This window comes from Barbus barbus (assembly GCF_936440315.1).
Source record: "Barbus barbus genome assembly, chromosome: 34".
NCBI classification, from domain to species: domain Eukaryota; kingdom Metazoa; phylum Chordata; class Actinopteri; order Cypriniformes; family Cyprinidae; genus Barbus; species Barbus barbus.
This window is the reverse complement of record NC_136762.1, coordinates 8,011,872-8,038,212: the sequence shown is the minus strand read 5'-3', so window position 1 is coordinate 8,038,212 and position 26,341 is coordinate 8,011,872. Positions and strand designations below refer to the sequence as shown.

Sequence of the window (26,341 nt, the reverse complement as noted above, 5' to 3'; positions counted from 1 at the left end):
TTACTAGTCAGCAGGCCCACCTCATCTGTGGCGGTTGCATGCATTACTACGTATCCATTGTTCCTGTAACTCAATATCTAAGCAGGGAGAAGCACATTATTTGGACCTAGTCTTGCAGGAGACAGAGTTTTAAAGGGATAGTTCACCCAAAAATGAAAAATTTGAAACCATTTAGTCGTTCTCCACTTATTCCAAATATGACTTTCATTTTTCTGCTGAACACAAAAGATATTTTGAAGAATGTTTATAACCAAACAGTTGATGGTAGCCATTAGGGGTGTGCGATATGATGATTTTTGATCGTGGACAATAAAAATGTCTCCACGGTCTGCTTTTGAAGAAATATCGTAGTATCGTGCTACAGCGCATATTCTCAGTTGCAGCTCTGGCGCCTTCTGTCATATACTGTACAGTGTACTGTACATATACGTCATATACTCTCACAGGACACTGCACTTATTCGCAATCACAAAAGTAATTTTTTTGCATGTGCTTTTAAATGTTTCACTCGTGTGCGGGTCTGAGGTGCGCTCTTTCTGAGCGCCGCATTCACCCGAAGCGAACTAAGTTATCTTTTGCGCTAATACTGTCAAAACATACAAGGTTTACATATAGCCTCGGTTATGTCTAAAATGAAAGTAAACAGTTGAGAGAAAAACAGATGCGTGCCTGTATATTAGATGCGTGCAGGTCTTAAAGGGACAGTATTAAAAATGCAGCCGAATGTCATTAAAGGGATAGATCACCCTAAAATGTAATTTCTGTCATTATTTACTCACTGTCACGTTGTCCCAAACCTGTATAAATTTCTTTCTTGTGCTGAACGCAAAAGAAGATACACTCCTAGCATCAAGCTGGAGATAATCTTTAGCTAGAGTGAGCAGGTTATCATAAAAATTTTTTTTTTTTAAATTTCTGTTTACATATGTTGATTTTGGCCAGCCATGAACAGCAACAGCTTTGCAGCGCAACTGAAGACATGTGTTAAGAGCAGAGACAAATCACGCTGAGATTTTATCTGGCCTTGGAATGTAAACACACCACAAAACGCTTAAACACATCTCAAGACATTTTCAAACACAGCAATTCTTCCTGATAGAAAGTATGGGGAATTTAAAGTGAGTTATAGCTTGCTTATGACCAAGAAAATCATTATAGCCATTCCTCAGGGAAAAGACTAATCCAAGAATTCATCATGGTTTGACTGTGATGTACTGTGTAGTGTTTAAAGGCACGGAAGGGATCGCAAGCACACAGAAAAGGTCACTGTACTTTTAAGGGCTTTGTACGTATACATCTGCAGTAAATGGGCTACTGTAGTGCTATTGGTGACAAGAAACAGTCAATCACGGTAAAGCCATATGATTTCACACTGGCACCCATGCTGATGTATACTGCTGACACTTAGTGGAGGTTCATATCATTACACTTATTCTGTCTCTCACTGTTAAAATAAACCTACCATTAAAATTATTGACTGATCATTTCTTTGTCAGTGGGCAAACGTTCAAAATCAGAAAGGGATCAAATAATTTTTCCCCCACTGTATTTATGTCTTGTGATTATACTATTGAATCAGCGAGCATGTTAAATTTTATGAATTCGACCACATTCACTTATAAGTGCTTCACTGTCATCTAAATATATGCATTATTTAAAGAAAAGGAGAGACAAGTAGAAAATAATTATCAAAATTATGCCACAAATTCCATCATCTGAACGTGTACCAAACCCACACTAGTCTGTATTATGACAATAAGAAGACAGTACCTGTCAAAGGAATGGAACTGCATGGGTAACATGGCTTGAGCTTCTCTCTTCATGGCCTGATGGTCAGGGTATGGCAGGGTGTCTGGCCCACTCTCTGTGGTCTCCACAGGAGCAGCTACCAGGCTCTTTAGGATTTCCTTGACATTGATGCCTTTGTTGGATTGGCTGATGCTGGAGATGGACGAGGCAGGTTTGAGGTGATCCACAGTGGAAGGCTCAGTCAAGCTCTCCTGTGACCTGGCCTCTGATGACAGTGTGCAGAACAGCCCGCTCATGCCGTTCGGACCACCCATGACATGGTCCAGATCGGCCCCGTTCATCACACTGGACACCTGGTCGTCACCCAGTCCTGAGTCAGAGTGAGGGAGGGATGACTCCTGATGGGACTCCTCCAGCACACTAACGGCATCCCTGCGACTGTCAGAGAGGGCTGATGGGTGCTCTGAGGGACATATATCACAGTGCAGGAAATGAATTGAATATAATAGAAATCAGAAATGATCAGAAAATAATCACCAGTATTACTTTAAGTTTTTTTAAATCATTATTTTATCAAAATTACAACATCACACTCACTCACACACTCAATCAATCAATATATATATATATAAAGTAAAGTAAAGTAAAGTCGTGACGTATTGTCAAGTATGGTGACCCATACTCGAAATTGGTGCTCTGCGTTTAACCCATCCAAGTGCACACACACAGCAGTGAGTAGTGAACAAATGCACACACACACACACACACACACCGTGAACACACACCCGGAGTAGTGGGCAGCCATGCTGCGGCGCCCGGGGAGCAGTTGGGGGTTCGGTGCCTTGCTCAAGGGCACCTCAGTCGTGGTATTGAGGGTGGAGAGAGCGCTGTACATTCACTCCCCCCACCTACAATCCCTGCCGGCCGGGGACTCGAACCCCCAACCTTTCGATTACGAGTCCGACTCTCTAACCATTAGGCCACGACTTCCCCCATATATATATATACACACACACACACACACACACACACACACACACACACACACACACACACACACACACACACACACACACACACACACACACACACACACACACACACACACACACACACACACACACACACACACACACACACACACACACACACACACACACACACACACACACACATAATACATATATACTAATATATATATATAAATAAATACAGTGTTGGGGTAAAGCATTACAAGTAACGCGAGTTACGTAATCAGATTACTTTTTTTCAAGTAACTAGTAAAGTAACGCATTACTCTTAAATTAGTTACTTTTTTAAATGAGTTACTTTTTCAAATAAGTAACGCAAGTTACTTTGTTTTCCTATTTATTCACTGACACCTGTCCCCGTGTTAAGAGAAATTGTGAGTAAGCGCAGAGGCAGAGGCATTTTCTTCATCCTGATGCTTATTAATTTCACTCTTTGTGTGAAAGGGCCTTTACAGTTGCCAAAAATACAACTTTTGGGTTTTCTGTTATTAAAAATAAATAAGCGAGCCCAGCCCAGGTGAAAAAAAGTAATGCAAAAGTAACATAATGCATTACTTTCCATAAAAAGTAATGCAGTTTAAAATCGTACTATTCAAAAACTTTTGACTGGTAGTGTAAATATATATATATATAAATGCGTAAGAACTTTTTAAGACAGGTATACATTTCTGATCCAAATATCTTATTCACATGCTGTCTGAGCACAATGACAGTGTTTCTGTCCTTCAAAAATACTTGCTGTCATACTCTTTAAAACGCATCCACTTTCATCCAATATAATAAACTCAATCCCTTGCAGACAAGACCACTCTGTCTCCAATCTCTTGCTTTATCCAGTTGTTCTCCAGATGTTGGGCATTTCTCAGTAATATTCATCAACAGCCTTTAGCAAGGTCAGCGGGGCCTGATTCAGCTATAAAGTACGTCTGAATGCTGATTTGGGTGCAGACAATGGCCTGCTACATGCTGTTTGGAAAAATTCCCATCCATAACCATTTCTTCTCTGAAATTTATGAGGGCGACGCAGTGTAGTGCCTCAGCCTCTATGATCCCATTCTCCTCTGGTGGATTGCTTTCCTAATGGGCACTGACAGATGGGGCTGGAAATAGCAGCGCTGCCCCTGCCTCTGCATGCTCGTTCTTCATGGATCTTCTTTCTTTATACTCTTTCTTCTCTTTCTCACTCTCTATTCTTTTCACTATACTTTCCGAACAAAACCCGATCGGAAATAAACACATCTTACATTTCAATTAGTTATTTGATGCATCCTTCAAACTACTGGACATTCGTACAATTTAGTAACCGTTTTATAGACAAAGTCGGCAGTGATTTCCTTTAAGAAATCTGTGAGGGATGCATGTTTAATTTCATGCGGGATAATTAGTGGAGCTTATGAATAATAGATGTAGGAGGTGGTGAAGAGAAATGTGTTTGACACCAGCTTGAGACGGACCCTGAGGAGACTTTTTTACCGATATAATTTCTAGTATGAGACAGAAAAACTACTTGGCTAATGGTATAGAAGACATTTGAGCAATGCAAATTAAGTTGTTTAGCTTATTGTCAATATATGTCCACAAGTGGCATTAAGCTGCACCAACAAATATAACATTAGCCACTACAACACCTGTGCTGGTGGGGGAATTTATCTCATGCCGAATGCCTCTTCCTGATTGGCTGATAGACCTGACCGTCTCCCGCTGGGGTTCCAGGATGTCCCGGTACTTTGACACCATCAGCACCGAGATAAAATAGACAACAGCGAGAGCCAGGAACTGGGCCTGCTTACTGTCATCCTGTGGAGCACAACACAAAAGCATGAAGAAGGGTATGAAGAAGAGTCAACATTAGACTAAAACATGTCACGCAAAGCAGAAATGCTACTCTGAACTGATCTTGTTTTGTTAGTGCACTGTTTCAACAAAGAGTTACAGATCGACATTTCAAAAATAGCGATAGATAAATAAATAAATAATGAATAAATGAATGAATATTCAATATAAAAAAATACAAAAATAAATCTGGAATTAATTATTACTAAAAGAATATTACTTAAAAATCAAATAAAGTAAAATAAAATAAAATAGTATTATATCTTGTGCTGGGCAACAATTAATCGCGATTAATCGCATCCGAGATATGTTATTGTTATATAATATGTATAATATATTGTTACCCAGCACTAATTATTATAATACTTATATAAGTACTACATAATAGAAGTTCTAAAGAAAAACGAATCAAAGAAAATCAATCTACACTACCATTTAAGATCTCTAGTTCTTCAGTCATAAAAGCCAATTTGTGATATATTGAGCTGTGATATATATATATATATATATATATATATATATATATATTGTGACGGGCGTCCCGAGATCACATCAGCGTTGCCCTGGAAACTCACGAGGAGCACCTGTGCACAGCTCATCATTGGCTGATCGGCCACACCTGCACCTCATCAGCGTGGCGGCTTTAAAACGGCACCCTCACAGAGAAAGGGTGAGAAGCCTCTCCATGAAGCAACGACTTGACTGTGTCTCTTCTTTTCCCCAGAAAGCAGTGTGTGACCGAGCAGCCTCATCACGAGCACCCCACGGATTCACCCGCACTGGGAGAAGAACACGAGCACCAGCACGAGCGAGATCGCCACCACCAGCCACCGTACTCACTCTTTAATTAATAAAATCCACCCTCCGGGGCTTTCACCGCAGCCTTGTTGTCGCGTGTTCCTTCCACCTCGCCACAGTGGTGGAGAATGCGGGCATGTTAGTGGGAGGAACACCGACCACCGCACTTTTGACGGCTCACTAATTCTTCCTTTTTTTTCTTTTTTTCTTTTTGCCCCTGTGTTTCTGTTGTAGGCAGGCGCTCCTCCCCTTCTACAGCATGGACGAGCTTCTCCAGCGACTGGCGGAGGTCAGCATCCGCCAGCAACAAATTTCCGAGCATCTTGCTGCTCGCCAGGAACAGGAATTTGACGAACTACGCCGAGCAACCGCACGACGCGTTCCGCTGCCCGATCCCCGGATCAAGGTGACGCAGTTGTTGCCAAAGATGACGGCGGAAGATGATATTGAAGCATTTCTCCAGATGTTTGAGAACACAGCGACCCAGGAGGGGTGGGACCCCGACGAGTGGGCGCAGCTGGTGGCACCCCTCCTCACTGGTGAGGCTCAGCGTGCGTATTTCACCTTGCCGTCAGAGGTCGCGAGCGATTACGGCGAACTAAAAAGAGAAATTTTGGCCCGTCTGGGTCTCTCTCCAGTTTGTGCGGCCCAATACTTTCATGACTGGGAATATAAGTCTCGCCTCCCCGCACGTGCCCAAGCCGCTGAGCTGTCTCGCCTCGCTAGGCATTGGCTGCTGGACGGAAAGCCATCAGCTGCCCAGGTAGCGGAACGCGTCGTAATCGACCGGTTTCTCCGAGCCCTCCCAAGGTCGCACCGCCAAGCTGTCGGGATGCGGAACCCTACCACCCTGGCAGAGCTCGTCGAGGCGGTGGAACTGGCGGATGCTGCCCAACATCGGGAGGCTGGGGAGCGAGCGCCGCCGTTTCCCCGGAGGGTGGTCCAGGAGCGACGCGCGCCAGAGGGTACCTCGCGACCAATGGGCAGGCCGGCGGCTCCCTCCCCAAAAGACGAGCCCATGCCAACGGCAGATCCCGTGTCTCCCGCGCGGGCGTGGCTGGCGGGCTGCATCGTACATCATGACGTGCCCGCGGGAACCCCAGAAGCGGAAGTGAGAATTAACGGGCGCCCATTCCCAGCCCTGTTGGATTCCGGCAGCGCGGTCAGCTTAGTCCAGTCCCGAATCCTCGCACCCCGCGGAGAAACCAAAGCCACTGTACCGATCACGTGCGTGCACGGGGACACGCGACACGTTCCAACCCGGAGAGTGATCATCTCTGCTTCCCCCGGAGCTTGGCCAGTAGAAGTGGGCGTGGTGAAGGACTTACCGGTCCCCGTCCTGGTGGGAAGAGACTGGCCGGGGTTTGACCGCCTGCTGGCCGCCGTCATCCAGCCCGCCGCCGCAAAAGGGAGCCGCCGCAGGAGGAAGCCGGCGAGGGGAGCCCGACGCCGCCCTGCCTTGTTGGCATCGGACAGCGGGAGAGATGGTGAGTCCCCACATTCTCACTCTAACCTATATCATGATGTGTTTCAGCAGGTGACTGGAGGCGGGTCCTTTGCCAAGGAACAACGCGAGGACGATCGCCTAAAACATTGTTGGGCTCAAGTACGCATGGTAGAGGGGAAGGAGACTCAGCCAGGGCCCCATCCTCTCCCGCACTTCATCGTCCGGAACGGCCTGCTTTATTGTGTCGCGCAGCGAAGGGGGGAGGAGAAAACTTTACTAGTGGTACCCCGAACGAAGACGGAGACGGTGTTAGAGCTGGCCCACTCGCACCCTCTAGCGGGCCACCTGGGAGCAGAAAATACCACCCACCGAATCCGCGATCGCTTCCACTGGCCGGGGATGGAGGCTGAGGTTAAGCGGTTCTGTCAAGCCTGCCCAACCTGTCAGAGAACATCTCCACGAAAACCTCCCCCCAGCCCTCTGATTCCGCTGCCTATTATTGAGGTGCCCTTTGAGCGCATCGGGATGGACCTAGTGGGGCCGTTGCCAAAGTCTGCCCGGGGCCACGAGCATATCTTGGTGATCGTGGATTATGCCACCCGGTACCCGGAAGCAGTGCCACTTCGGAAAGCCACCGCCAAGAACATCGCCAGAGAGCTTTTTCTGCTTTTCAGCCGGGTGGGCATTCCCTCCGAGATCCTGACCGACCAGGGGACCCCCTTTATGTCCCGGCTAATGGCTGACCTGTGCACCCTCCTTAAAGTGAAGCAGCTGAGAACCTCCGTCTACCACCCCCAGACTGACGGCCTGGTCGAACGGTTCAATCAAACATTAAAACAGATGCTGAAACGGGTCGTAGATGAGGACAAGCGAGGCTGGGACCTCATGCTTCCATATGTACTGTTCGGGATACGGGAGGTTCCTCAGGCTTCCACCGGCTTCACCCCGTTCGAGCTGTTGTTCGGTCGCCAGCCCAGGGGGCTATTAGACGTGGCTAAAGAGGCCTGGGAACAACAGCCTGCCCCCTACCGCACGGTAATTGAACACGTTAAGGAGATGAGAGAAAAGATCGACCGGGTCATGCCATTAGTCCGGGAACACCTAGTAAAAGCTCAGCAGGCACAGCAACGCCGGTACAACCGAGCCGCCCAGCCCCGAGAATTCCAACCGGGAGATAGGGTGATGGTCCTTGTCCCCGATTCGGCCTGCAAGTTTTTAGCCGCCTGGCAGGGCCCATACACCATCACTGAAAAGGTCGGGCCCGTGACCTACCGGGTCCGCCAGCCGGGCCGGAGAAGAACTGAGCAGCTATATCATATCAATCTTCTGAAGAAGTGGACGGGGACAAGGGACCAACTCGCGGCCCTCGCTGCTATGGAACCAGCCGTGGTCGACATGAACCCCCAACTCTCGGCGGCTCAGAAGACCGAGCTGCAGCACCTGGTCGGTCAGTTCTCCGATGTGTTCTCGACAGCACCCGGGCGGACTCATGTCGTCCACCATGAGATCCATACACCACCTGGAGTCATCATTCGGCAACGGCCCTACCGAGTCCCAGAGGCCCGTCGGCAGGCCATTGAGGAGGAAATCAAACAAATGCTGAAGTTAGGGGTGATTGAACCATCTAACAGCCCTTGGTCCAGCCCTATCGTCATGGTCCCCAAACCTGATGGCACCCTCCGCTTCTGCAACGACTTCCGTCGCCTCAATGAGATATCAGAATTCGACGGCTACCCAATGCCTCGGGTGGATGAACTTCTCGACCGCTTGGGGAGGGCCCGGTACATTTCCACCCTGGATCTGACGAAGGGGTATTGGCAGGTACCCCTCTCTGAAACAGCCAAACCCAAAACAGCCTTCAGCACCCCTGGCGGGCACTGGCAGTACCGGACCCTTCCCTTTGGCCTGCACGGGGCTCCGGCCACTTTCCAGCGTATGATGGACATCTTGCTGCGGCCCCACCAATCCTACGCTGCAGCATACCTGGACGACGTAGTCATCCACTCCGAGCGTTGGGAAGACCATCTGGACCGTCTGCGGAGGGTGCTAACCGAACTACGTAGGGCTGGACTCACTGCCAACCCCCGAAAATGTCACCTGGGCCTATCTGAGGCGAAGTACCTGGTTGGACGCGGTCTTATCAAACCGCAGGAAAAAAAGGTGGAAGCCGTCCGGTCCGCTCCGAAGCCCAGCACGAAGTCCCAGGTACGAGCCTTTTTGGGGTTGGCAGGGTATTACCGTTGTTTCATCCCTAACTTCTCCTCCTTAGCCGCCCCCCTGACAGACATGACCAGGAAGGGGCAGCCAGAGAAAGTGTGTTGGACACCTGAGGCGGAGGAGGCTTTCAAGAGGATAAAGAGGGCCCTGACCTCGGAGCCGGTCCTACGAGCCCCGGATTTTTGCTGCCCCTTCCTGCTACAAACGGATGCATCCGACAACGGACTTGGAGCTGTCCTGTCACAGGTACAAGGAGGTGAGGAGCATCCTGTATTATACATCAGCCGAAAGCTGACTCCGGCCGAGAGGAACTACGCCACCGTCGAAAAGGAAGCTCTAGCCATCAAGTGGGCAGTCCCGGAGCTGCGATATTACCTCCTGGGCCGGAGGTTTACCCTCATCACGGACCACGCGCCCCTTCAATGGATGGCACGAGCCAAGGATACAAACGCCAGGGTAACACGGTGGTTCCTCACGCTCCAGGACTTCCACTTTGAGGTACAACATCGGGCTGGAGCAGCCAATTCCAACGCGGACGGCCTCTCCCGGATCTGGTCAGCTTTCGCAGGTCTGTCAGGGGTCACTCCCCACCCACCCCCTATATCCCCCCTACTAACATCTTGTTATTCCGCCAGGCCAGGACAACGCTTAGGGGGGGGGAGTGTGACGGGCGTCCCGAGATCACATCAGCGTTGCCCTGGAAACTCACGAGGAGCACCTGTGCACAGCTCATCATTGGCTGATCGGCCACACCTGCACCTCATCAGCGTGGCGGCTTTAAAACGGCACCCTCACAGAGAAAGGGTGAGAAGCCTCTCCATGAAGCAACGACTTGACTGTGTCTCTTCTTTTCCCCAGAAAGCAGTGTGTGACCGAGCAGCCTCATCACGAGCACCCCACGGATTCACCCGCACTGGGAGAAGAACACGAGCACCAGCACGAGCGAGATCGCCACCACCAGCCACCGTACTCACTCTTTAATTAATAAAATCCACCCTCCGGGGCTTTCACCGCAGCCTTGTTGTCGCGTGTTCCTTCCACCTCGCCACTATATATATATATATATATATATATATATATATATATATATATCACATCACAATATATCACAAATATATCTAACATGTTGACACTGTCTACAGTGTGTGCATTTAAACATGGGGAGATACACATATAGTACACGTACACACTTTCTTCAAAGGGCATTTGAGTACAGTTTGACATTAACTCACAACATCGCGAAAGACAGCAGCTCGCAGACGGTTGATGTCCACGTCTTGTAGAAGTCGGTCCGGGTCCTTAATTGGAGAAACATTACTTGGAAAATTTTCTATGGTGGTCTAAGGCAAGAAAAGCAGACATTTTAAACAGACACTTAACACTTTAATTTAACAGTTGTCACACTGCAGATCTCGTTTACACATTCACACCATACTCACAGCACCAAATCACACATAACGTGACAACGTTATATTGTGTGGAAAAAAACGAATGTGGCAAGACACCACATACTGTACTATCACTCTTTAAAAAAGACGGCTTGAACACAGAGTAGACTCCATGTTAAATGTCATAATAAAAAGTAAAGTAAAAAAGTATAAAATTAATTGTGTAGTAAATTACATAAATTTCAAGTTTTATTTATATTACATAAGTTATAGATATCACTTTACTTTTGTACCAAACGCCTGCAACAAGAAAACCCTAATTGCAGTGAGATTACAGAAATTGTGTTTAGTGTTGGATGCAGTGTATAACAGAGTGTGTAGTAAAGTGGGTACCTTGCTGGCCATGGAAACACTTTGCAGGCCCTCCTGAGACTTACTGGAAGACAAGGTGGACCTCAGACTTCTGTCCCTCTGACGCTGACGGCACTCTAAACAGTTCCTCACAGCCACACAACATACTGAGATAGAGAGAAAGAAAGAACACAAAATATAATAGTAAAAGGGTGAAGAAAGAAGGATGGAGGAGGAAAATCATAAATTTACATAAAATTATTGTAAATAAACTATACAAAACTGAATCATTTGATTCTGGGTGCTGATTGATCACTATAGTGTCCCAATATACGGGTCCCTGAATTATAGTGACAACCCTGCTTGTATCTTATTGCTTAAATGCATTAATTAAAATAATATAATATAATTCAAAGAAACATTTTGATAGAATTAATAATTTAAATTCTGCATTAATATTTAATATTTCAAGGTCTTTGATCGTAAAAGCAAATATGTAATATTGATTATGTAAACAAAAAATCTTCCTTTGATTATAGCATAGAAGATTTAAAACAAACAAACAAATGAAAACTTCTGAAACTGATTAATTGACTGTAGTAAAAAAAGTCAAAGTTGGCTGGAAGAGTGTTTTGGAAACTTATGCAGAACATTTTTTAAAAATAAAAATAAAATAAAATATGGATAATATTTGGAAACTTACACAGAACATTTTCTTTTTATAATATAATAATATAATATATGTTCTAAAAGAAAATCAAGAGAAAAAAACTAAATACTTCCTTTTTACTATACAAGAGCATAGAATACAAGATTAAAATATTCAAAATGACTGAAAAAGAAAGTCAGAAAGTTGTTTGGAAGCGTCTAAAGACATTCAGCATAAAGAAAATGTATGTTTTCTTCTTTAAAATGTGTGTTGACATTCGCACACACATATACACACACACCTAGTCTGAGGCACTGTCGCATCAGTCCACCTGAGGACATGTTTTTCTCAGCTTCAATCTCGCTGAAGTTGAGTGAGCTCGCAAAGACCAGCACATCGACCATGGCCATCAGCCGGGTCAGAAAGATCGTGGCCGTCTCAGATGACATGCCCTGCGTCGCCTCGATGCCTTCCATTTCAGTCTGACACAGACACACACAATAATCAAGAACACAAAGGGTACTGTCTGATGTCACAGCAAGTCTGTTAACACATTTTGTTATAACACTGATCACTCATTATCTTCAACACAAAAGTGTAACATTCAGGCTGAGAATGAGGTGCGTTGGGTAAAATGTGACAATACAGCGCATCCTGCGAAACAGGATGAGATGGGTTTTGGCAGATGCTTTCTAGGATGCAGGATTGCCAGTGGCAGACCATTTTTATTTTGAGATGCAGTGCACTGAAATGTAACAATCTGAGAAAAATGAGTTCAAACCTCCCCGACCAAGCTACAGTACCACTCAAAAGTTTAGGGTCAGTAAGATTTCTGTTTTTGAAAGATGTCTTTTATGTTCCCCTAGGCTGCAATTACTTAATCAAAAATTCATTAAATATTGTATTATTGTGACATATCATTACCATTTAATATAACTGTTTTCTATTTGAATATCATTTAAAATATAAATTATTCCTGTGATAGCGAAGTTACATTTTCAACAGCCATACTCCAGTCTTCTGTGTCACAAGAAACATTTCTTCTTATTATCAATGTTGAAATATATTTTTCTTTTATTTCTGTGTAGATAATGATACCTTTGTTTTAGGCTAGAAAATAGAAAAAGAATATAAAATTCTAAAGAACAGCATTTGTTTCAAATATAAATAATTTTGTAACATAAATATAAATGTATACTGATCAAAGCAATGCTAGATAAAAAGTAAAAAAATAAAAAAAATAAAAAAATATATATTTTTTTAAAAATTAAAAAAAAAAAAAAAATTTTATAAAACATAAACGTATAATAGAATAGAATAGAATAGAATAGAATAGAATAGAATAGAATAAAAAACGTACTAACCCCAAACTTTTGAACAGTATGTGGAAAATACAACAAAAAAGTAGAAATATACAAAATTTTATATGAAATCCAATTAGCCCAACTCTGTGAGAACTAGCACTGATTCAATATGTAAGTGCATTAAAACAAAAATTAGCAATTAAAAAAAAGAAACTGCAACCTTTGAATGAACCCTTAACGGAAAGTAGCTACCGTGAACTTTTAATAGTCAGTTTATCCATTTCTTGCATTAAAAAAAAGGAAGAAAAAAAAAATGTATTTACGTAAAACTTGTAAGGGTTATGAGAAAGTACGACATCCATGAGTGAAAGAAAATGGAAATGAACCACAGAACATTCCAAATATACTAATGTCTTGGTACGAACCTTGGCATTCTTTGCATAAACAAATAAATAAATAAAGTAAAAGAGAAAAACGTAGTTAAAACACACTCAACAGTAAATAATGCACATACAATTAGGTAATATAAAGTGTCAGCATCATCCCTGAGGCATTCTGTTATTTTAATGCTTGGCTTGCAGTGATCATGAGGACCACTGGATGGAAGTATTGTCAAATTTCTGGCACACTCACAGAGGGAGAGGTGGCGGCGGACAGCAGGGGAAGGATTCCTCCACAGGCAATAATGATGTTATCCACCATCTGCGAGATCAGGTGAATGGTGTTGTGCACAAAGATTATGTTCTCGTTGCTGTTGACAAAGTCCATGATGGATTTTGTTGAATGACTGTGAGGGGCAAGAGTAAGAGAAAGACAAAAATAAAGATGAAAATATTTACATTGCAATAACACAGTAGATTTTTGATGATTATGACTCCCTCAGAGTAGACAATGAAATTTTTTTTGACAATTTCTGCTATAAAAAAAACCACCAGAAAACAGTATTTGAACATTAGACTGCACTAGGACCTTGTTTTTGTTTGTGTCAAATTAAGTATGACATCTACTCCACAGTCAGAGTAAATGGTAGCCACTGACCTTCTCCAAATATGTACGTCTGCTTCTAGGGCAAAGAGCAGATCTGTAAGTAAACGCTGGTGCATTGGGGACCACTTGAACTCTGGGATACGGAACATGGTGGTGCGGGGACCGGGACTGAACTGTCGTCGCTGCTCATCTGTCATCGGCATGCCTCTGAAACCCAGATCTACTCGCAGATCTCTTTCCAGATGACTACCAGAACGACCGTGCAAACTCTGAAAGCAAAGAAATGTTTTTAATACCCAAAGCTGACACACTTCAAACACAACGCACCCTTAGAAAATGTATATGGCATTGGCAGTTTTCGAGAGGTGTAGTAAAAAAGCGGTTGTGTAAAATGTGCAGTGGCATAGAGGTGATTTTGTGTTCGTCCTTGCAAAAAAAAAAAAAAAAAAAAACTATGCAAATAGCCCGCTTTGTTGCAAAGGCTATTTTCACTAACGCCGCCCACCAACATGTGATTGGGTTAGTCAACACCAAAAAAAGGACGTTCATTCATCATCAGTTTCAGTAGTGTAGATGGCAAGGCGCATGCTTTTTGACGCGATCAACCTGAGTTTTTCTCCCTTTTCAAATCTCACATCGCATCGGAAATACATTTATTTTCAATAAAAATGAAGGAAATAATCAAAAAGTTGAAAATAAAAGTATCGGGTAGGGTTAGTGTAGGTGTACGTTATTATTGCGTACTGTTTTATAATGTACTACAATACTGAGGTGCAGATAATTGCCACTATTTGCAATAAGTAGTATAAATAGCAGAAAATATTGCTATTTTAACAGTGTAAATATAATCTATAGCTATTTGCACTTAGTGTAAATAGCATATCACAAAAAAATACTGCTATTTTCACTTGGTGTAAATAGTATCTATCACTAAGAAAATATGCTATTTACATTTAGTGCAAATAGCCGCTGCCAAAAAAAAAAAAAAAACTAATATTTATAACCCTTATATTTTCTTAAAAGCCAGATGTAAGCTGAAGGCATGACATTTCTTGAGGCTAGTTTTTTTTTTTTTTTTTTTTTAAGCAGGTTTTGCCAAGCTTGAAATGCATCTTGAAATGAAGAATGCATCTTCCTCTAGGGTCTTCGATATATCACACAACACCTCAGAAGCAAGTTTGGCAGGCATAAAAATGTCAAAGAACAAACCCTCTTAAATTTGAATGTTTTATAAACAAATTCTGTCCTTCAAACTACAGAAAATCCCAATATTATATTTTTGTAAATTAAAAAAGTGACGACATAAAATAGGAATGGCATACATTTCAACGAGTCAGCCATATAATTAAGATATTTTTAACTGAAAGGCTGAACTGTGTTTTCAGGACATTTTCATAAAGGTGGGGTCAATTTATTAATTACTGTTTTTTTCCATGATTTAATTTCATAATTGTTTTACTGTTTAAATCTTGCTGAAAAGCCTATAGCAAAATGCCCCACTATTGGGTACATACGTATTTAAAGATACACATAAACATTTAAAGATGAGAAACAATCAAACAGAGTATATATTAAGAATATTAATATGAATATTGTAATAAAATAGATTTCATCTGTAGAATTTGTATCTAAAATGTCCCTAAAATCAATAAAATAAATTTTACAATTTACATACAGAAAGATTTCGATAAATGAATGAATGTATGTGACAACTCCAAAGTACACTACCAAGTCTGGGGTCTTTGAATGTTCTTGAAAGAAGTTTCTTATACTAACCAAAAAATTATTTAATTCATCAATTTTAAAATGAAATTAAATCAAATATATTGGGAAATATTATTATAATTAAAAATAACTGTTTTCTATTTTAAAATACAATTTATTCCTGTAATGCAAAGTTGAATTCCCAGCAGCCTTTTATCTGGTGCTCAGTGTCACATGACATGACCCAACAAAAATCATTCTAAGATAATTATTTGTTGATCAAGAAACATTCTTATTATTATTCCAATGTTGAAAACAATTGTGCAGTGTTACATTGTTGTGGAAAAACTGATAAATATTTTCAGGATGCTTTGATAAACAGAAAGTTTAAAAGAACAGCATCATTTTTTACAGGATTTATTATTACAGCATTTATGATTATAGAAATCTTTTGTACGATTAAAAATGCCTTTACTGTGTTCAATTTGATGCATCATTGCTGAGTAGATGCATTCATTTCTTCGAAATATAAAAAAATGAAAATAAAATGTAAATAAATAAATAAATGTGCTGACCCCAGACTAGTACAGATTACCAACACCTACAGTATAATTACCTGTGTTGTAGCAGTAGTCTGAATCTTCTTCACCTCTTTATCTTTGACATCATCTGATTTCTCTGTGTCTGATGTGGTGCTGGTAACATCTGCAGTGCTCTTTACCCCAGAAACCCCTGGCTCCAGATCTACTGCCACTGTTTCTATCTGCCCCGGGCATTTAGACAGGCTTTCCCCTTCAGAGACACTAAAACCACTCATCTTAAAGCTGTCATCCTCCAAAGCTGTTGGGTTAGCGTCCAACTCTTTCGAGCTCTTCGCCATGAGAGCCAAAAGCCCAAGGTCTGCACTAGAGCTTGTATGGACCTGAGGTTGCACTCCTGAGAGCGGAAGAGGTTCAGATGGTCCCATTTCAGGAAGGAGGTTTTCTCCCGAGCTGGTCGCCATCGTGCCAAAGAGGAGGGTGTTGTTGCTGGGAATGGCATCTTTTTCATCAGCCAGGGTGATGAGAGGACCTGAGCTTGTGTCTTCTATGGTGGCTTTTGGTACCAGAACGCTGTTTACACTGCTGTTTAGCTTCTGCACAGCAGCCGAGTAGACATTATCCAGAAGAGAGTCCACTTCCACCAAGCCTCCATTTTCAGTGACAGGCATGAGATCCATGTCGTCCATCTTGACCTCTGTGGCCTCAACCTTCTCAGCTTTGATATCTACAAGCAGGTCATGAACTTCCACATGGACACCTGATGCTGGGTTCTCCTCATCCAAACATTTAGTTTCAGACAAGCGGTTCCGCCCCGAATCAGTCGTCTCTGGTTCGTCCGCTTCACTCTCAGGAGTCTGAGTTTGGGAATCTGGGTCCAGCTCCAGAGTGCCTTTAATGGCCGAAGCCTGGGCAGAAAGCCCCGAAATGGTGCTGACAAGCCCCTTCTTCCCTTTCTTAATGTTCTCCTCTTCCTGTCGTTGGTATTCCTCATACATTTTAGCTAAATATTCCTTGTGAGCTTCATATGTCACCTGCCAAGCAAAGAGTTGTGACAAGTTTAGACTTTTTAAATGCAAACTTCCTGAAAAGTTTAGAGTGGGAAAAAAAAGAAAAAGTTACACAGGTCTGGTTATTATGACACAAAACAAATGAGATACATTTTTTAAATAAATATATATTTTTTAGTATGTACATGAATCTATCTATCTATCTATCTATCTATCTATCTATCTATCTATCTATCTATCTATCTATCTATCTATCTATCTATCTATCTATCTATCCGTCTATATGTCTATCCATCTATCTATCCATCTATCCATCTATCCATCTATCTATCCATTCATCTATCCATTCCATCTATTCTACATATATCTATAAATCCATTCATCCGTTTGAGTCTATCTATCTATCTATCTATCTATCTATCTATCTATCTATCTATCTATCTATCTATCTATCTATCTATCTATCTATCTATCTATCTATCTATCTATCTATCTATCTATCTATCTATCCATTCCATCTATTCTACATATATCTATAAATCATCCATCTATAAATCTGCCTTGACTAATGTTGCTTTTTTAAATGCAAAGATATATGAATTTAAATATCAATACTTTTATAAAATACTTTTAATTTCTACTTCCTTACATTCACATTTGAATTGTTTTCTAAATGTAATTCTCACAGTTTTGGAGCCCACTGTACTGTTCATCTGGATTATATCGTCCATCCCTGCTTGCTAGATATCCCCATCAGTACTGACCAATGGAAAAGATCACAAGTTCTACCACTATACTGTTGTTCAGCTGATGAAAACTGTTCATTTACTTTGGAGTGGGCTATGGAGAGTGTGTCCACCCACACACGCCAGCCGCCCCACTCGTGCTTGATGGCGTGGTAGAGAAGAATCCGGAAGATGTTGTAAACCATCTCAGTGATCTTCTGCTCCTCTGAGTTCTTAGGGTTAATGTAGCTGAGAGAGAACATCCAATCCTGCCAAACGGAACACTGCAGCAGACACCTGTCACACAGAAAATGAGATGGATTAAGCTCGCAGCAGTCACTCGTGTTAAATTCTCCCTCTCCTCCGCAAACATCTTTTTTAACATCCTCAAACGACACTCAAAGTTGGAACCTAATTCACAAACCGACAAGTAACACAAAGCAATTTCAGCCCCAACCTCCATTAAACTTCAGATCTGCGAGGTAACGCTAAGAATGACTGGCAGCTATTTGAATAAAACCTGAAGCACTTTGTGTTATTCACCGTCATTTTTTTTTCTCAGTGCATTGTGGCATAATAAATGGATCTTTGACTGAGGCACAATGAATTAAGCTTGTTGCTTTTGCTGAAACACTCCGGGTTGTAAGATTGCGGTAAGGATGATTTAATTTAGAACCCATCCCTACCGGCTAGCAAGCGGTAAAGCTACGGCGTGTAAACCATCGTTACAGGATTAGTTCACTCTGAAATGAAAATAGTCATATTTTACCAAACTTTCCTTATTCAGCGGAACACAAAAGGACCATTTTTGAAGAATTGAATTGGTCGCTTTACAATGAAAATTAATGGGGACTTCAAGGCTTTAAAGGGACTTTACAAATAGGACTCCAATAAAAGAGGTTCAAAATAATTCTGCATTATATTCAAAGTCTTTCAAAGTCGGACAATCAATCTGTGTGAGGAATATATGAAAACTGAATTTGTTATCTACAGTAAAGCCTGACATCTGCACTAGTTCTCCTTGATTAGTTCATGAGCAAAGTACCAACTCTTCTTAAATCAAATATGACTGAACTAGTTCACAAAACTGAATTTTCTAGAAGCATCATAAGCATATCATAGTAACTGTTGGCACCAATGGTTTCTTCAGTCTATTTAGGCGTAAAATGCTTTAGGTAATCACAATATTTGTTCAAGAATTTGACTAATTCTGATTCTTGACTCACTGACTAAATGATCTTTCACATAATTAACTCACTGAAAGGGAAGATTATGAGTGGAAAACAACTTAATTGAAGAATTTCCTCACACAAATCTATTGTATGGCTTCAGAAGAGTAGTGCAAAATACGTTTATGGTGCTTCTGCATCCTTTTTGAAGCTTGAAAACCGTGTTCCTTATTCACTGTAATTGCATGGAGAACAGTATGCAGAGCAGTCTTCATAATAATTTCTTTAGCATTCCACAGAAGAAAAATAACGCTTGGAACGACTCAAGGATGTGTAAATAATGACATCATTTTTATTTCAGATTAACTATTCCATTAATAGAGAAGATAAATGTCTGGTTTAGTTACAATCGACTGTTTACAGATGTTTCAGAAAAGCACTTTGGAAACATAATGACTTCATCTAGTCTAAAAAGCTTCTTCCTTTCAGTTCTGAGTGGCTCACTGTGGAACTTGATGGAGATGATGAAACATAATAATAACAGCCAATTGAGATTTCAGCACACACTGAGCGGCTGATTGACTGCCAGACTTGTGACGGCACAGAGGAGCACGTTGCATACTGCTTTGGAGAGAAGAAAAGGAAAACCAACAGCCATAAGACAGCAGCAAATTTGGTGTGGACTCGAATGTGTCACTGAAACATCTGCTGCGAGAAAAACATTGGATTATTAAGCATCACGGGGGTGCCCATTAAACACAACAACAAGGGAGAACATCGCTCTTTTTTCTGGTCTGTTCACCAGGCGGTTAATTACTGTCATGGGGGAAAGGGGGAGAAATGAAGAGACCCTCACCGTCTGTTCTCACGGCTGTTACTGAAGAGTTTGATCATGTCAGACAGGAAGAGACGCCGCACCTCCATCAGGTCCGCACTGGGCGTGGAGTTCTTCAACAGTGTGGCCACCACCTTAAGAATCACTGAGAACAACCAATAGAAGAACAAGCATTAATCACTCAGAAAATCAAAGCAGAGTTCTGTCTGATTGGCACAGATGCGGACCAATGAGCATGCGGTCTCACTAACTGACACAAATGAAACGGGCATCCCTGGCTGAAGTCTATGTGCAGAAGAAAACGTTTAATCATTCGTTAGTAAACTTTTAACTTCCACAGATGACAGTAAGTGTATTAGCACCAGGCCACAAAAAGAATAAATGAGCTGACAGAAAGAATTACTTGGGTTCTGGATCTTCACAGTAGAGTCGGGCTCAGCATGTGGCTTGTGGACGACCTGTGTGCAAACTTGCTCTGTCAAAATCTAGACAGGAAACAGATCAGATGAGACTCATGAATGGATGGAAACAGGTATATATGGCATGAATCATCATGCAGTTTAATTAACATGAAACACTGCGGGAACAGATTAAGCATCAGTTATTAAAATGGCTTAAAATCTGCAAACTCTACTCAAATATTTTGTGTAATGGAAATGTAACGGAGCTGAGTAAACAGCCAAAAGTTAGGCATGTAAAAACTAATTAAACTGACTCTTAGCAGTAAACTACTAGCAAGAAACAGCATGCTGCAGTGCTATTTTTTTAACATGATACAAAAATTTAAGAAACATTCAAGATACTTACAATGTTACAAAACATTTCAGTTTTTTTTTTCTAATTTTGTATTAATCAAAGAATCATTAAAAAAAAAATACATCACGATTCCCACAAAAAAAAATTACACAGCACAAATATTTGCCTTCACAGGACTAAATTAGATCTTACAATATATTAAAATAGAAAACAGTTATTTTAAATTGCAATAATATTTGACAATATTACTCGTTACTGTATTAAATAAATGCAGCCTTGGTGAGCATAAGAGACTTCTTTCAAAAACATACAAAAATCTAACCTATTGAATTTTTTTACCATTAGTGTATATAATATAATAACATTAAATGACATGAAAATATATTACAAAATGTAATATATTTGTATGTACATTTATTTTACATATTTATCAACACAAATACATTCATACATATATACGTTACTTTTATTTACATTTTTTTTATTTATCTTAATTTTAAAATATTGTTATGTAACCCACTTGTTCTACAGATCTATGCACAAAGGATGCAATGATCAGGATTTTTCGTGACCAACTCCAATTGATGATTTTTTTATATTAAAATGGGAAGTGAAATAAAGTGAAATCCAATGTGAAATAAACTTCAACGGATTTTCCCTGTTCAGGGAGTAGGGAGCAATGAACACTATGTAGGGAGCATGTCAATCGGAACACAGTTCATGCACGGTAGCTCTCTTCTAACGAGCTGGTTATGTGAATCGGGTGTGTTAACTAAGAGAGACATGCAAAAGGACTGGAATTGGAAACCGCTGGGCTACATTATGTGTTATTCACCAGTGAGAAAACTTTATAGTACAGTTAGTAAAAGTACTAAAATACCAGGAAGGAAGATTGGTTGTTGATGTTTGTCAGCCATTCTCGGCTGTCTGTACAGCATGTGTGAACGCGCTGATGACGAATCCTGTCTGCGCGAACAGGTTGCGCAAAGGTATGAAAATACATACATTGACAGGCAGGTAGGAGAGCCAATTAAAACGCTCGGACCGAACTAATTTCATCGCTAATCGATAGATTTCTACAATATAAAATAAGGAGAAACCCAAAACAGGCCCGATGCCCGAGCCGCGTCTGAACTATGACGTGGAAATTGGCCCGAGGCGTAAAAAAGTCGGGCCCCGTCGGGCCCGGGCCGAAATGCAGGGCTCTATGTCAGTTTAAATGCCGGAGACGCAGTGTTGCCAGATATTGCTACGAACAAAGAAAACTATCTAAAAATAAATAAATCTTGAGTAATGGAAATAATATAACCTAACCCTAACCTGATTCTGCCACCTTCCACTTTATTCACTTCCTAAATTGTCAAATAGTGGAAAAAATCCATAGACGCTTATAGTAAGTGTCTCTGGCAACACGGCTGAGTCTGCGCCTAACCTGCCTTCCATTTCCATCATACTCCTTCCGTTTCCACTATACTCTGTCACACATGCATATATTCTTCTCTTACATATACATATTTTCTTTAGACATACATGCATTTTCTTCTTACCCACATTTATTTTTTATGATATTAAATGTATACTTTGAATACATTTGCATAAGAGCAAAATGTATAAACGTGTGCGTAAATATATGAATGTGAAAGGAGAATGTAAGTGTGTGAGAATAGAAATATGTATATGTGAAAATAGAATATGTGTGTGAGAGTAGAAATATATGTGTTTTAAAGGAGAATGTATGTGTGTGAGAGCACCAGAATGAATTATGGCTTGTACGGCCCCTCATATGTATATATACATACATATATAAGTACAGCATGTACATTTGTGTTTGTAAATGTCTGTGTGTGTGTGTGTGTGTGTGTGTATATAAATATACAGTACATATAGTATATATAAAAATACACATATATAAAAGATATGTGATCCAGAATAGAAATAACCATCTTATATTACCTCATATAGTGTGTTGTACGTGGTTATCGACAGTGTGTTAGAGTGCAGCATGAGTCGTTCCCCAAGAAGAGTGAAGAGACTGTTTGTGTGCATTATTTCCACCTTCCTCCTGTGACAAACCACAAACACACAGAAAACATACTGTAGTTAGAATGCAAACTTTCATACACCTTACAGCTAACGTCAAGCTAGTAGGAACAGACCTTGAAGGCGACTGAGCTTGGCACCTTTTGCGGTGTGTCAGGTACCTTCAGTTTTTTTTCCCACAGAATAACGAAGCAGCCACCTCTAGGGTGTCGTACTGGGAGAGCTGTGACTTTCACAATCACAAAATATCCAGCAGCACATCATGCTGAGGTACTGTCAGCATGCTAAGCCTCCTAAACGCAGTCGTGCCCAACAGCAGGCACAGACAAATGGGGACTGTACAGTAAAATGACAAGCAGAAAAGAGTATGTATTAACGTGAGCATGCAGGATGGTAACCACTCAACGATGGATACGCTAATGATGACAAAAAGCAAATGTGGATTTTATGTGCACTCTAGGCTAACGGCTGTACAAGTCTGCAAATGTCAGTGGGCTTGTAAAGCTCTAAAAACAGCTCAGATGGCCTTTATATTTTTCTAAGTGTTTATTTAAGGGAAACGGCCTCTCGCATGCACTTACACTTACACATTAGCTTTGCCATCACGGGAATAAATGACATTTTACAATATATTAAAATATAAATCACTTATTTTAAATTGTAGCAATATCTGAAAAAGGGCTGCACGATATATCGTTTCAGCATCGATATCACGATGTGCGCATCCACGATAGTGACATCGCAGGATGTGCGATGTTTAGTATACTGATCGTTATTAAGTGTGAACCAGGTACCAGGGTTCGAAACGAAGGTGGTTCTTGGATTTATTGCAATGTTTAACCATCATACAGTGAAGCTTTATCATTTGCATGTGTTTTAGGTTAACATTAAATCGATTTTAAACCATTCAAGCACAAGAAGCGCGAAATAGAGCTCAATTATGAACACCAGCTATTTTCTTTGCTCACACACAGACACTGAGTCCGCCGCGCCGCAACAGCTAAAGTCTGTCTACACTTGACGCGACAAAGCGTCCTTTGCAAATCATTTAAGCTTTGTGTCAATGCGCCATAAATAGAACGAGGCATCAGTTTACTGTTGGGGATTTGTCGTGTCGCACCGCATCCAGTGTAGACTCGGTGAGAGCCACGCAGATGCACGTGAACACCGAATTCCGTTCACTTCCACATCTATTTGTGCCTGAAATGACACATACGTGTGAACTTATGTAAAAATACATGTCTGCAATTTTCCTTGGAAACACAGTTGCTTATGGCTTAGGTGAAGGTAAACAATTGAGAAAGAAAATGGACAGTAGCCCATATTGGTTCACAGCAGTTTAATGTTCCTGTTGTCATGAATGTTATTCAAATAACAAAACAGAGAAAAATCACTTTTGTAGCTTTAACGGATTTATCAGATTTAATTTATATAGTGAAGACTATTTTACATTTGATTATTCAGTTTCTGTACCTGAATACTGTTTGACTTACCTGAAAAATATAAAGCACTGTTTATTTCATTTGTATCTTTGTTCTATTATATTTATCTATGCTTGAAATTTGTTTATTTTCTATGCTGATTTACTCACCAATAAAAAAAGAATCACCCCAATCATTGATTATTTTTTTCCCAAATAGAGCGATTCAAGTCATCTGGTGATTTTTGTTTTTTAAATATCACAATATATATATATATCGCAGAAAAACTAAATATCGCAATGTGAGTTTTTTTCCAATATCGTTCAGCCCTAATCTGAAAATAAGACTCTTTACTGCATCTTTGATTAAATAAATGCAGACTTGGTGACCCATACATAAATACTTTTTTTTTTTTTTTATTATTTATGTATTATACATTTTAGTTTTGTATATTATTTTATATTAACCTGAATATTTCTGTAATGCTGTATTTTGATCCAGAACGGAAATAACAACTTTATATTACTAATAATAACTACAATGAAAAATAACAATAATTAATAATACACTAACGGTCAAACTTTGGAATAATTAAGAATAAAGAAGCAGGAAAAACTGTTTTCAACATTGATAATAATAAGAGATGTTTCTTTAGCAGCAAATCAGCATATTAGAATGATTTCTGAAGGAACATATGATACTGAAGACTGGAGTAATGGCTGCAGAAAATACAGCTTTGCCATCACAGAAATAAATTACATTTTAAATATATTCAATTGTTTTTTAAAATTGTCATAGTATTTCATAATATTGATTTTATTGTATTTTTAATCAAAAACGCAGCCTTAGTGAACATATGAGGCTCTATTGTGAAAAAGGCCCAGCAGAGGCTGTATTTCCTTCGCCAGCTGAGGAAGTTCAACCTGACACAGGAGCTACTGAAACAGTTCTACTCTGCCATCATCGAGTCTGTCCTGTGTTCATCTATGACTGTTTGGTTTGGCTCAGCTACCAAAACAGACATCAGAAGACTACAACGGACAGTCAGGACTGCTGAGAGGATTATCGGTGACCCTCTACACAACCTCCAAGATCTTTATATCTCCAGAGTGAGGAAAAGGGCTAAGAAAGTCACTCTGTACCCCTCTGAACTGATGCCCTCTGGCCGGCGCTACAGATCACTGAGCATCAGAACAGCCAGACACAAGAACAGTTGTTTCCCCCGGGCCATATCCCACCTGAACAACACATAACACACCCCAATACTGCACATCTGTAAATAACTCAAACCCTCATTCGTACATAAGACATATGCACATTCAAAGTTCTGTCTATGGACATTTTTTCTTTTCTGTGTATTTGTATTTTTATTACCGCTGTTATTTATAATTTATTGTCTATTCTCTTCATTATTAGTGTTTTTATTACCTTAAGTATATGTTGTCTGCACTATGTTTGTTCTTCTGTACTGGAAGCTCCTAACACCAAGACAATTTCCTTGTGTGTGTAAACATACCTGGCAATAAAGCTCATTCTGATTCTTCATCAAACTTTTAACCACTATTGTAATTATTTATTAATAATTATTGATAATAATTAATTACTTCAAATTACATACACGTAGATATAAAACTGCAATATAAATACACACTCACAAACAGCAACATACACAATCACACACTAGTTAAAAGAAGAGGCTTCTAGGTAAAGTATCTCACTATAGGTAACAAAAGCCCTGGAGCCATATAGAGAACACTTCAAATAGTCAGAAGAACTTTAAAATTTCATAAACACATTACTGACGAGGACTCTGTCCTTATGCAACCACAAATTTCACCTTGGCGGATATACTTGAGAAAAAGATAATGACTCTTGGAAGAATTCATTGTAAATATGTCTCCGGGAAAGAGAAGAATGGATGTACTCACTTGTGGCCTAAGTGTTTGAGGAAATATGCCAGAACTTTTAGAGCCTGAACTCGGATACTTTCACTCTTAGAAGCCAGCAGTTTGTACACCACCCTGAAAAGAAATGAAATGAAATTAGAACCAAAACAGGAAATATTCTGAATTAATTTCACTAAAACACTAAATTTTATGTCAAAACCAAGAAACAGTGGGAAAGTGCCAAACACTTTCTTTTTCAATTCATCATGTGGCTGCTGCAAAAAAAAAACAAAAACAAAAAAAACTGGCAGACAATAAGTAATACTCAAGAGGAAATGGCATTGTGTAAAGCACCATGAAGCTGTTCATCAAAGTCCTATCAGTTATTTTGAGCCAAACCCAAAACTTCAAAAAGCAAATAACTATCAAATCCATCTATATTTCATTAGCTTGACATGTAGGGTGTGAGCTTTATCCTGCTTGTCAGAAAAAATAAATAAAT

General features: G+C 40.7%; 1 protein-coding gene across 3 annotated transcripts in view; it reads right to left on the bottom strand.

Moving 5' to 3' along the window:
* LOC306854604 (neurobeachin-like) overlaps positions 1-26,341 on the bottom strand; it is a gene marked incomplete at its 5' end in the record, with an annotated part of 285,564 nt that overhangs the window by 148,800 nt on the left and 110,423 nt on the right. For all 3 annotated transcript variants that reach the window (XM_079392763.1, XM_079392762.1, XM_079392764.1), the window contains 13 exons: positions 1,771-2,212; positions 4,409-4,577; positions 10,308-10,415; positions 10,857-10,981; positions 11,765-11,945; positions 13,401-13,554; positions 13,806-14,023; positions 16,075-17,031; positions 17,837-18,029; positions 19,758-19,881; positions 20,140-20,221; positions 22,446-22,554; positions 25,882-25,974. In XM_079392763.1, coding sequence (XP_079248889.1) covers positions 1,771-2,212; positions 4,409-4,577; positions 10,308-10,415; positions 10,857-10,981; positions 11,765-11,945; positions 13,401-13,554; positions 13,806-14,023; positions 16,075-17,031; positions 17,837-18,029; positions 19,758-19,881; positions 20,140-20,221; positions 22,446-22,554; positions 25,882-25,974 — 2,955 coding nt within the window. The remainder of the gene's footprint in view (positions 1-1,770; positions 2,213-4,408; positions 4,578-10,307; positions 10,416-10,856; positions 10,982-11,764; positions 11,946-13,400; positions 13,555-13,805; positions 14,024-16,074; positions 17,032-17,836; positions 18,030-19,757; positions 19,882-20,139; positions 20,222-22,445; positions 22,555-25,881; positions 25,975-26,341) is intronic.